This window comes from Epinephelus fuscoguttatus, linkage group LG17 (assembly GCF_011397635.1).
Source record: "Epinephelus fuscoguttatus linkage group LG17, E.fuscoguttatus.final_Chr_v1".
In the NCBI taxonomy this organism is placed as follows: Eukaryota; Metazoa; Chordata; class Actinopteri; order Perciformes; family Serranidae; genus Epinephelus; species Epinephelus fuscoguttatus.
The window spans coordinates 18646163-18659210 of NC_064768.1; the positions used below are offsets into that span (position 1 = coordinate 18646163).

Consider the following 13048-nt stretch of genomic DNA (forward strand, 5'->3'; position numbering starts at 1 on the left):
TTTGCTTGTTCAAAGATAGTGTGATGAAGGACTTAAAAACAGTTAACAGTAATTTTGCTATAAGTGAGATTTCTTCATTTCCCTGGCTCCCAAAAAATGGGAATAAATAATACTAAAAACAAAATAAACAACAACAAATCATGGGTATCGGCCCAGAATTTCACAATCAGTGCACCCCTAATTATTACTAAAAACCGTGTGCATGCGTGCGAGTCTTACTTCGACAGGGACGGCTGTTGGAGGCACAGGAGTGTACTGGGGAATGTAGGTCCCTTGCATAGGCGCCGCGGCAGCTGCAGCAGTCATGTACTGAAACACAAACAAAAGACAAACGTGTATCAAAACTCCTGCTAAACACATGACAATACACAGATGTTACATGTAACACACATTTGTGACATAAAAAATCCCAGTCAAAAATGGGACAAAACACTGATATCACAATTCCCTGACAGGCTCATTCACTGCAATTATCACCCGAATCCAATGGGAATGTGAGCGTGCTGTGCCCTCAGCATCCTTTGGAGGGCGCTAAAAGAATATGTGTGCACTCTCAACAGAGCAGAGCAGAAGAGTGTGTGAGGTAGACAGACAAGAAGGAGGAGGAAGAGATGTCCAGTTGTTCAACTTCACAGGCGAGCAAATGCACCGGGCCACAGCTAAGGAGAAGATAAAAAATGAAAAAGATAAAGAAAAAAAAAAAAGGAAAGTTGGAAGAAAATGAAGGAAGAGTGAGAGAGAGAGGAGAGAGAGGGGGGGGGGGGGAGGTCTGTTGCCTGTGGCCTATATTCCTTTAGACATGCCTGCCCTGGCTTTTAACCGAATGCTAGCTCACTCCTTGATGGCCATTTTACAGACGTGACACAAGTTCAGTTACATGACAGCCACAGGGCTTTTACATGCAATATGAATGAAGACACGGCACTTTGTGTAAGGGTTTTTTTTTTTTTTCTGTGAATGCATGTGTGTGTGTGTGGTGGTGCTGGTGGTGATGAACACACAAGTCAGTGTCAGCCAGATTTGCCAGTGTGTGTGCTTCTTTTTAATTAGCACATGCCTGTGCATAAAAGATGACTTATCACTGTTTGTGTGTCCAACTGTGCATGTGGGTGTATGAGTTTGTTGTGTGCAGCTGTGTGCTGGGAACATACATGCGTGTGTGTGTGTGTGTGTGTGTGTGTGTGAGTGAAAGAGAGAGAGAGAGAGAGAGAGAGAGAGAGAGAGAGAGAGAGAGACAGACAAAGACAAAGAGGCTTGGAACGATAATGCTGCAGTACAGCGCCAACGGATGTGATCCCAGATAAAAGCCACCAGGCTGCCTCTCCGCCTCTCCTTGTCTTCCTGCTGCTTTTCCGGACCAAGAGAAAGAAAAAAAAGGGAAGTACAATCCCTTTCTTTCTGTCTTATTTTTTTCCTTCGCCTCTCAGTCCCCCTGCCAGTGCTAAAAAGCGTGGCGGCAGTATGCAGTAGGAAGCAGTAATGGAGGGGCTGTGCCGGGCTGCGGAGCCTTTCTTGGCCGCGGGCCCGGCGGTGCTGGTGAAGTGTCATTACCGGCAGCGTTGCTAATGGATCGGGTACGGCTCCACCGCTCACCGCTAATGAGAGCAGCTAAAGGCCATGGACATGGGTGATTAACTCCCCTACCGTCACTACACATGGCCAGGAGGATGCCCTGGGATGGATGTTAGTGTGCGTTCGTATGTGAGCGCGACTGTGTGGGCATGTGCGTGTGAATTTAAGGTTATCACACCTTCAGGGCTGTCACACTCAGGACCGGGCGAGGCGGCACATCCAGACTTCCTGACACATTACCACATTACCTCTCTGTGTCATCCCTTCTTCCCTCTCACCTTCCTGTCACTCGCTCTCTCCCCCCTCTCGCTCTCTCCCTCTCTCCCAACCTGCTATTGTCTAAAAGGCCCTATCAGGTTGTTGAAGTGACCTTCTCCCCGGCGAATCGAAACCATGCATACCAATTTTCTTCAGGACTTTTGCTCCTCGCCTCTCCTTCCCATTAACTTATTCAGTCAACTCACCTGTGAGGGCTGCTTGAAAGCAAATGAAGGGAAGCAGGAGATAATTAGCAATATCAAAATCTCCCTGTCAAAGGGAGGATGTCCATTTGAAATGTTATATTTCTCTGCAGGACGGCAAAAGGAATTTAAATGAGATTTAACAAGAAAATTTAATAAGATAAGATTTTTTCCTCCTACCATAACCATTAGTTAACCTATTTAATGTGGCAGATTGAGCGGGGCATATTTCTGCAGTCGCTGCTGTGGCAAGTCAGGGGGATGTCAAGCACGGCTACTGTGAATTGGGTTGCTATGGCGATAAAGATGATTTTTGTCCAATTTCAACTCTTTTAATACTTCCCTGTCCATAGTCAGGGGACAGGTTTGGGCAATATAAAACATCCCTAATTGGCAATAAATGGTGTTTCACTCTCACAGCCACACACACACACACAGGCACACATATCTATGCACATGCACACACACACACCTGCGACGGGAGCAGATGGCGTGTGCGTATGTTTGATGAACGGGAGGCCTGAATAGTTCCTTAACGAGGCTGGTGTGAGTAGACTCCTTAAGTCTCTTCTCCACCATCACTCTCCATGACATACAACTATAACTACAGTATAAAGTCAGACCGCAATGCAGCAATGCCGGGACGAAAAAAAAATAGACGTGCCATACAATAGACGGTACCACTCTGGTACCACTGCATCCAATAAGACAGTGCAATTTATGTTTGATGGGTACAATGATGAAAGGGCAGCTTACTTTCTACTTTCAGTTTTCCACATCCACAAGAATTTCTCCAGAAATTGTCCTTCTGGCACTGGTGGAATGTAGCACAGCACGTTAGCATGTGTAAACGCTCACATAAATCATCCACCTCTGTGTCTGTCACTCAGCCTCCACATCTATCTACTCCCTCTGCGTTGACATGCTGTTCTGTCGCATTGTCTGCAAGGTGGAGGATAACAGTTGGTCAAGGCAAGAGCATCCAGCCACTCAGTGTAGGTTATTAATGGCAGAACAGCGTGGGGATGGGCTCTGATGACTATTGATCTTAGCTGTGGGACTCCAACACAATGGGAACTATTGGAGCTGCACATCTGCGGCTGTGAATCACAGTGCTGTACCACTTCACAGTGAAAAGCCCTCCATCTTGGCCCCCAGACTTTGCTAACACCCACCTGCAGGAATAATTTTATATGGGCAAAATCAGTGTCATCCTTTTAATCACTTCCTTAAACACATGATTATCAGCAGGCTTTTACACTATATAATTCTAAGGTTCTAGGTGGAGTTTTTGACCCCTAGTGGCACTATAGAGAAAAGAGTGGGTCCCCTGTTTTGTTTTTGTCTCATGCTCAAGTGGGTGGCATTACACAGTCCTGATGATAGTTTTAAATTATTCCACTGATCTCCAGGTTCATAATTCATTTATAGGCATTTTATACAACACAGAGATGCTCGACAAAGTGCAAGCTGTGGTGCCTTTATATTACACAAGAACTACAATTACCACCTTGTGGTTGTGTGCTTTTGCCAACCAGGCGAGCTGCAGTTACAGTTCACATCCATATCCATCCAGACTTAAATAATTTATGTAGTAAAGACTTTGAAGGAATTTAATAAAAAGGTAAAACCTGGATGCTTCACACACAGAAGATCTAACTGATTCACCAATTCCGTATCTGACCAAATGCCTCCCCTTCTGTTCCTCAGTTATGGCGTTGAGTATTGGCCTGAAAAGTGTTTTTGCAGAATGTTATGATGTCACAGTGAAGCTGACCTTTGCCCTTTTGGATATGAATCACTTCATCATTATATCCTATTAGACATTTGTGTGTATTTTTGTCATAATCTGTGCAGGAATTCTTGAATTACGTCCCAAAACATGTTTTGTGAGGTCACAGTGACCTTGACCTTTGATGAAGTTCAGTCTTGAGTTCAACTAGACATTAAAGCTATAGTTGGTAATCCTGTTCAGAAACACTTCTTGTTATACTGGATTTCCATCCTAAGAGTAGTCAATACATAATGTGTTCAGAAAGAGGAATGAAAAAAATCCGACCTCTGTGGCAGCTGCAGGCCTGTAAAAACTCTGACCAATCCCTGCCATTCGGTGCGAATGGAAAGAACCAATCACATGCCTTCATGTCTCGTCCTGCCCGAGCCCCCCTCTGTCCCTCCCTCCCTCCTCCCTGTGTGCACTCATCACGTGTCACCGTTGCCGGAAATATTCAGCACACTCCTCAGCAGAAATACCGAGTTAGCAGGAGTTTGCTGAACAACGGCTCGCCCCGCTAAACAGGCTGAGAAAAGAAAGTCGGAGGCAGAAAAGGCTGCGACGAAAAAGGCTTTGGATAAAGTGAGAGGACAAACCAGACATCAACATCGGTGCAGCTTTTGAATGGTGGAGACAACTGAGGGAGCTGAAGGGCCTGAAAAGTGATGCAGAGGTTGTTGTCTTTCTGTTAGACAGGTAATTATTTGTTTGCTTTGGGGGAATTTATTATTTTACTCGGCTCTCCTCTGCCCTGCTGACTCCTACTGCAGGATGCGCGTTCAAGTTTGTGTGGGGCCATGGCTTTGGACGGAGCACTGATGGGAGGGGGAGGAGGGGGTGGAGCTTAGAGGAGGTGCCGTTTTCAAATCTTGCTAGCTCTCCAACATTACCAACTATAGCTTTAATACCAAATTTGAGGACATTTCCTCCAGCGTTCATGAGAATAGGATGGACAGTGACCTTGACCTGTGACCACCAAAATTCAGTCAGTTCATTCTTGAGTCTAAGTGGACGTTTGTGCAAAATTTGAACTCTTGAAAAGTTTCCTATGTTCCTATATAAATATGGCTGGATGAGCCCAAAACATAATGCCTCTGGCCATGGCTGTTGCTCTCATAGAGGCATAACCCCTCCATAATAAACCAAAGAAAACAAAACAAGTCTTACAGCCTGAGGAAAGAAGCTGCTAGACAGTCTGCTGGTACTGCAGAAAATACACTACTTCTGTGTTGCTTGCCTGACGGCAGCAAGGTGAGCAGTCTTGGGTGGGTATTGTCTAAGGTATTGTCTTTCAGTATCCTTTAGGCTCTGTGCAGGCACCTCACCTTACAGTTATCGCCGATGCTCAGTAGATGGGTAACAGTCCTGTAATTTAATCACTGCTGTGGAGCCCTTCTCTCCACGCGCATCAAATGCTAATTTTTAGGATGCTTTCTATTGCTTCTCTGTTAAAGTTAACAAGAACTTGGCAGAAAAGTTTTGCTCTCTTAAGTTTCCTTCATAAATACAGACATTTCTTTAGCTTTTCTGACCAGGGTGGAGATGTGAGATGACCTTGACAGGCTCTCTGTTGTCCTTTTTACACAGAGATCTCGCTATAGGGCCGCTACAAAGTCCCTTCTTTATGCCTCCTTTGCATTTTTACACAGAACCAAATGACAGCGGCATCATTCTGTTCCAGTGATTATGCACAGCATCACGGGTTTACAGAATCAAAAGGGGCATGACAAGTAAAACAACAGTGATGGCCTCTAGTGTGACATGAAACATACGCGATAGCAGCAGCGCTTTCTGAACAACAGTGGCATCCATTATCATCCCTACCTGTCAATAACAATCAATTATCATCCCTGTTGTAAGGTTGCTAATCTCATCCTCTGCTCAGAGGTTAAGGAGCTTCCAAATGTCATTGTTTCCCCAATTTGCGGACATTTACAGCCACCGTTCTTCTTCTTTGAGTTAACTGCTACGAGCTATTTTTTAAATCTCCCTGGTGGGTTGCAAACATAACACATCCGCAAAACGTCCCACCCCATGATTGCCCATGATCCTGTCTTGCATGCTGTCCTGTTCATACAGACACCATTTTGGTGCTGTTACTACCTCCCAGGGTGTCTTCAAGGCAAGACCGCTCTCCCCCCTTCCCGCAATTGTACTTTATATATAAAACAGCGGGTTGGCATAACGGCGCCAAATTCCCACCTTGATCAGGCACTGTAAATGGGGCTTGTGATTCTGATTCCCAGAAACCTATAACTCTTCACTTGCTTCACCTCAGCTCCCTCGATGTAGACAGGAGTGTGTGTCTTCTCCTCCATCTACAGGTTTTGTTTTATTTATTATTAATTTAAAAATATTAAATGTGAAGCTTTAAGTTAAAATACCAGAGGGATTTGCCTTTACGGACCCATATTATAGTGTAAACAATAAACTCTGTATCATAGAATTACGACTGTTTTCTGTAATCAAGATCCTGAGTGCCAGGCAAAGATTCGACTGCACTGCAGAGTCTGGTGCTCGCTGTAAGCTGATGCATTTAATGCACATACAAATTAAGAACATATTCAAATTCAGAAGTTCATATTTAGTGCACTATTTAGATTCAGAACACATCATTTAAATTCATTAAAAAAAACAGCACGAATGCCAAATTCCAAACATTAAAATTCATTCGAGTGGCTCAACTCTTGCACCATAGTTCTTGGCTACGAGCCCTTAAACACTCAAAATGAAGGGCAAAATTTAAGAAATGCCATGAAATGTTGCTCCCCTCTGAACAAATACTTTCAAGGTCCTGCAAGAACCTGACTGCTCAGTGATACTGGGAATCAGCCAGGTGTCAACATGTGTTATGCTTTGAATGTGAAGCTACAAGACACGAGAGTGCATGCTCAGGCAACTTCCCCCGGGTGAGTAAAGGTTAAATATAGCCATGCACAGTTATGGAAATGCATGCAGAATAACATACCGTACTTAATACATTCCCATAGAAAACCAAGGGAAACAGCCCAGATAATAGAGGGAAACGCTTCACACAAATCTGTCTTCCAGGGACAGAGAAGCTGTCAATCACCACTGTCACCATGCCAACAGAGACCTGGGTTCTACATGGCATGACAGGAATAGGATGGAGAACACAGAGGGAAGGTCACCTCTTGTCATGTCAAACACTGTGTCGCTCATGCACAACTGCAGACACTGACATGTGTGCAAGCACACACACAAAATACCAAAATGATAGAGTAGAATGTGTACATCCACATGTGCGCAGCAACTAACAGGCATGAGCAAACACAAAGCATGACAGATAGAGTCCTGTTAAGTGGTGAGAGCCTGGAGATAGTAAATAAATCAGTAACAGAGCAATATGCACCAAACATGGTAAAATAAATCAGCAAGGAGCATGGATGGCATGTTTATGTGTGCCATCCATAAACAGTGAGCCTGAGGTTCTTTAGCATTCTGTAATCAAGTCGTTCAAGATAGACAGACACCAAAGTGACTAAAGAAGTCGTTTAAAAAACAGAACATTTTCTGGTAAAGCAGCTAAATTCCAAAGCAGTGACCATCAGAGGGCACTGATCCATGCTTCCTCATTACGAGGTGAGGTTTTCCTCGCCACTCCTTTTTAACAGGCCAAACCCTCCGCGCTGATCCTCGTTACAAAATAACACAACGTTCTCGGAAAGCTACGGTCACCACACCAGTGTCACAGCTTGGGCGGACCGGGAACATTTGGTTCTTTTCTTGGAGAGAAGAAGAAAGCCACAGCCATACACAAAAACAGCCGCAGAGAGTCCTGGAACAGCCAAGAGTATTCTGAGGTGTGGCTTCTCCTTCAGCGGCCAGAGGCAGTTGCGATAAGTTGTTGACTTTGGACACGCTGCTTGTTGCAGGTGCTCTTTGGTGGTGAACGTTAAATCACGTGACCAGCGGGGGCGATCAAAACAACCTCACCACATTCTTGTACACGTGAGGAATGTGCGGCATCAAGTCCAGTTTACTACACGGGTAGTTACAGACCCTGGTCCCTAACCCACTTTTAACAGGCTTTCTCAATCAGGCATTATGAAAGGCCCTTCACATCTGGCTTGAGAATAGGCTTTATAGGAAACATGTTTCAATTCCCATAGATGATCAAGTGTGGCATGCCGTGTGCGCAGCTCAGCCATAGAGAAGTTATGCTACACAGCACATTGCCTCAGGAAAGCTAGGCAGGCAGAAAGGGGAGAGGCAGAGAGAGTAAACCAGAAATGAAAAAAAAAAGGAGAGAGAGAGAGCCTTAACCCACTTTCTCCTCTAATACAACCCATCAAACATCAGAAGCCATCATCATAGATTAGCCTGTCTCTAATCCTGGCTGTTAGCACAGCTGGGGCAGATTAGGGAGGGGGCATTCCTGACAGAGCCAACATGGCGTCACAGTCGCTGACAGCTCACCTGGAAACACATGGGTAAGTGTACAATACAGCACTGTTTCAATCATACACACACACACAAACTCACACACACACACAGATCAAACGTAGTGGCGGAGCAAAGCTGCCTGCTTGCTTGCCCCCGGGCAGCGGGGTTAGGGCAGGAAGTCAGGCTTCAGAAACTGTGCGACACCTCTAAGTCGACTTGATCCTAAAACAGGGGGGAGTTCCTGTTTTAGGGGGCGGCGACTGTAACTGTGTGTGCGTGTGCGTGTGTGTGTGTGTGTGTGTGTGTGTGTGTGTGTGTGTAATAAAGATGGAGTGATAGATTTGATGTGCGATTTAGAGAGCGAGGGAGACAGAAAGTGTGAGAAAGAAACAGAAATTAGAGGGTGAAAGTGAGGAAGGTGGAGAACAGAGAGGCCTGTCACACTGTTCGACTTCACAGGAAATCTGTTTAATGTGGAAGATCAGGGAGGAAACATGCTCTCTCAATATCTGGCGGTGAATGCATGCAGTGTAAAACAAATGGTACGGCAGCTCCGTGGCAGAGCACATGTGGCGACAGCCTAAGAAGGCTTGGCTTTCTTGAAAGGAAATGTAAAATCCATCTCTTACGCGATGTGTACTTTGTGTTCGAACCAAATGAACAATGTTCCCCAAAGACAAAAGGCCTCCACATGGTCCTCCTGACCCAAACCTGTTGTGTAATGGACACCTGCTGTTTTCTCTCTCAGCGTTTAACTTTCTGTCTCAAAGAGCAGATGCAGTCTGTCAGATGTTTTGCAATGCTGGACACAATACACTTGAAGCGCACCTTTTTATAAAGGGATTTGTAGTGTTTGAGCATTCATTGCTCCTAAGGGAATGTAATTTAACCATGGGTTTACTGACCCCTAGAAAACTGAAACTCATGCTACTTCCTGCATTTATATGCCTTTATCAGTCCAGTAATTCTGTGCCGAATAGTTCAAAGCTTCAAATCTTAGAATTTGAATTCTAAGGGCTTATTTATATATGCGAAGATGGATCAATTCATTTAAAATTTTGTCACTACTTACATACTTTCATGCATCCTTTATGTTGGCATAGATGGAGTCAAAAGTTTCATCGCATCCTATGGTCGTGTCTAACTTGAAATACACTACACTGCCCCCACGAGTTCTGGGGGGGGGGGGGGGTACTGCTCTGTTTCATCCGTAACTGTAAGCTTTTAGAAAATGTGCAGAAATAAGGACAGAGGTTTCATCCATGTCTGTATACATACCTATGGGATTGTTTCTGACTTGTGTGATCCAGTTTTCCAATTGCTCCCGAGCATTGTAAAGTCCGGAAGTAAAAAGGTACTTATAAAAAGATCAATGTAATAATTTCCAAAATTTAATACATGTTTTTATCTAATTTAATTTTCTGTGTCAGTATATATTTGTTGGATTTCCAAAACAACTTTTTCACTACACTCAAAAACTGTTTGCTCTCCCACTTGCTGGACATGAAGAGAGACACGCACTTGTATTAACAGGACAGTCTAGCAGCAATCTACCAGAACCAAAGTTGATTTAATAAAAATGACCAATTCGTCTAATCCAATCAATCACTTTATTCAAACTGAGGGTATTGGTCGAAGATTTGTTTATGTCTTCCTTTTAATGGTGATGATATCACTAATCATGTTCATCATTTTTTGTATTATTAATTTACTAGACCAACATAATTTCACTGACAGTGACATGGCACTTAATATTAGATAACATTTTATTTGCATCGGTCCTTCACTGCCATGTCTTTGACTATTTGTTCTGCAGCCTTTTCCTGCCCTCACTGTGCGAGCACTGTAGGTGGACAGCTATGTAGCGAGTTCAACACACTACCAACAAAGGATGAAGACAGCAGTTGGCCTTTGAGTGTTTTACCAAAAGCAATTGTGAAACTGTGAAAAAGCACTGGACAACAAAAAGAAGCCATGAACAAGAGTTAGACCAAAGGCACTGGATTCATAAAGACGTCAAATCAGTAGCATGCCAGCACTGGCTTGTACCAGCTATGCTGAAGTTCAAACGGGAACTGCCCATTGGTCCGACAGCTCATTGGTTCGACATCCCATTGGTTTGACATCCCATTGTTCCGACCATATTAAACCCATTGTTCCGAAGTCCGTTCTGAAATCATCATGATGCCCTGTGGTTAAGGTCTGGTTAGGTTTAGGCACAAAAACCACTTGGTTAGGGTCAGGAAAAGATCATGGTGTGGGTTAAAATAAAAAAGAAAGTGACAAACACATAAGCCGTGAGCCTGCTCTGCCTCAAGCCTTTCCCAGCTGACCCAGAGCCGGTTGCGGCGCAACATACGCCCGCCGCGAGCCGTTCAGCACCGCGGACAGTCGGACTAATGGGATGTCGAACCAATGGGCTGTTGGACCAATGACATGGACCCGTTCAAACGTAGCCAAGTGTGAATGCAATTCCTAATTTCGGTCAGAGTTTACGCGCTACTAACACTTAAAGGGTTGCATCAGCTCAAACAGTTCCAACTTAGGCATAAATTACAACTTACATCTTACACCTTACCCTCAGTAGGTGTAAAGTCTTCCATAAAATAAAGGTTGTCATGGTGCATAGTTTTGAAAGGTGGGATAACTTGGCAGGGTGAGGAGGAGCAAATTATACCAGCTGTTTTGCCCTGGCAATGCGTTCTCTGTGATAGATCCAACCCACAGGCAAACTCATGCCAGGGGCGATTGCTCTGAGACAACAAGGGAGGCTGAACTTCCCCTAAAATTTCATAGAAGAAATGGTCAAACACGCACTATTGAGTTTACATTAAAATAAGAATTTACACTGTATTAAACGTACACTAGGATGCATTTCACTGTAAATACAGTACAGCACATATCAGTCAGCCAAACAGTAAATTTGAAGGCTGTGCTAGCAACAAATCAGCTTCAGAAAGCTAAGCTAGTGTAATGGCTACCCTTGTTAGCATTAAACTGACAACAGTAAACTGCACTGACAAATAATAATCAATAAGCGTCAGTCCAAGTACTCGATGCTCTGATGGCACAGTAAGTCTGTCGACTTGGAGGTTCCCTCGTGTGGATTGTGGCAGCTAGACAGGCTTGGTGTTTGGGTGTGTGTGTTTTGGTATGTGCATGCCTCTCTGTAGCACAGTGAGGAGTACTCACACTTCCTGTAGTGCCCAGGGACAGATGGTTCATCTGCTGGGTGAGAGGGCCCATCATGCTGGCAGGCTGCATGGACATAGTGTGGTCCATGGCTGGCGTGATCACTGCACCCTGGCGGAATGAGAGAGGAGACATGATGAAGACTGTGCATATTGTTTTATTGCTTATTCTGATTCTTATTTGCTTCCACAAAGTGCTTGATAGTCCCACAAAGTCAAACCAAAACCAGACACCACCAGCAATAAAAAATATCAGGATGTAAGCGAACTGATTTCTGTGGTCAGGGTGCCACGTGTGGTCAGTGTGGTGGGTTGTGTAGGTAAGGGTTAAAGGAAGGAAGAGAGAGAAGAAGAGAAAGTCAACAAGAGGACAGGAAGGAGAGGAGTCAGAGAAGAGGTGGAATGTCAGAAACATGAAAGCAATATAAACAGAGGAAGAGAGAAGGGTGGGGCGCAGGCAGGGGTGACACGAGGACAAAGCAGCCAGAGAAGAAGAAGCGAAGAGGGACAGTGTCGATATACAGCAACAGAACACAGGGACATTTTCAAAGATCAATACACACTATTGTCTTTGGTCCATCAAAATAGTCAATATCTGCTGCTGATGTATCAACAATATGGGTTTGTGCGGTTCATTGATTTCTGAGAGAGGATGCTTTCTCTCTGTCTCTCGCTCACTTGCTCACTCACTCCGGAGCCTCCCCTCTTGGTATAATGCGCGGCATGTTTTCCCTAACGGGCGGATGAGAACGCTAGAAGCTTCTTTTTCACGGTGCAGTGGAACATGAGGGAAAGTGATGAAACCATTGTTGCTCTTTCATCCCTTGTCATGATAGCTCCATTTCCCCAGCACTGAAGCCTCGGGAGGAACGCGTTCAAAACCAAGCCCTTTTCCTCTGCTCGGCTCGCCTCTCTTCTCGCTTTGTGTGTGTCTGTGTGTGTTTGTAGGTAAGCTTGCAACACACTGTGCGTAACAGCATTAGTGCACGAGTGTCAAAGAGACTGACAGTGTCTATGTGTGTGAGTGTATGGGCGCGCAACTCCGATAGTGCGCGCGAGTGTGTGCGTGCATGTGCGCACCCCACTGGTGACTCTGTGTGGGCCTATTGGAGAACAAACTGTGCAGACACAGCCTGTCAGAATCGCTCTGCTTGTCTACTCCCTGCATTCACAACACAGTCAGCTAACTCTCTCCCTCTCTCTATCCTCCATCCTCCCCCTCCTCCCTCCCTCTCCCACTCGATATGCAAGCTTCATGTGATCCTACCCGGAGTTTCACCTCAGCACAAAAAACAATAAAGAAACTGGGTGGAATGCTGAGATCAGTGATGGAGGAAGTATCACAACTGCACCAGCTCTTTGTAAGTCTCATTATAACATAGTAAGTGTTTAATAAGTGGAGATTTACACATCACTAAATGAAAACAGGATGCACCACACAAATGCAAAGGGTGTAATTTCCACTGGGGATAGGTGGAGGTATTTTATCACCCTGGTGTTTGCCTCTCAGGCTGGATACAACTACGTTATCTCACCAGTGACTGAGGCAACTGTATGAAACCTAAAAAAACTCCTTTTTAGGTTACTATTTTAATAATAATAATAATGATAAAAATAATCTATGAAAACATAAAGATTAGCTG

General features: G+C 44.6%; 1 protein-coding gene across 3 annotated transcripts in view; it reads right to left on the reverse strand.

Moving 5' to 3' along the window:
- The window catches only part of rbms3 (RNA binding motif, single stranded interacting protein), a 382296-nt gene that overhangs the window by 13815 nt on the left and 355433 nt on the right, over positions 1-13048 (reverse strand). For all 3 annotated transcript variants that reach the window (XM_049601753.1, XM_049601755.1, XM_049601754.1), the window contains 2 exons: positions 11407-11517; positions 220-309 (listed from right to left, as the gene is read on the reverse strand). In XM_049601753.1, coding sequence (XP_049457710.1) covers positions 220-309; positions 11407-11517 — 201 coding nt within the window. The remainder of the gene's footprint in view (positions 1-219; positions 310-11406; positions 11518-13048) is intronic.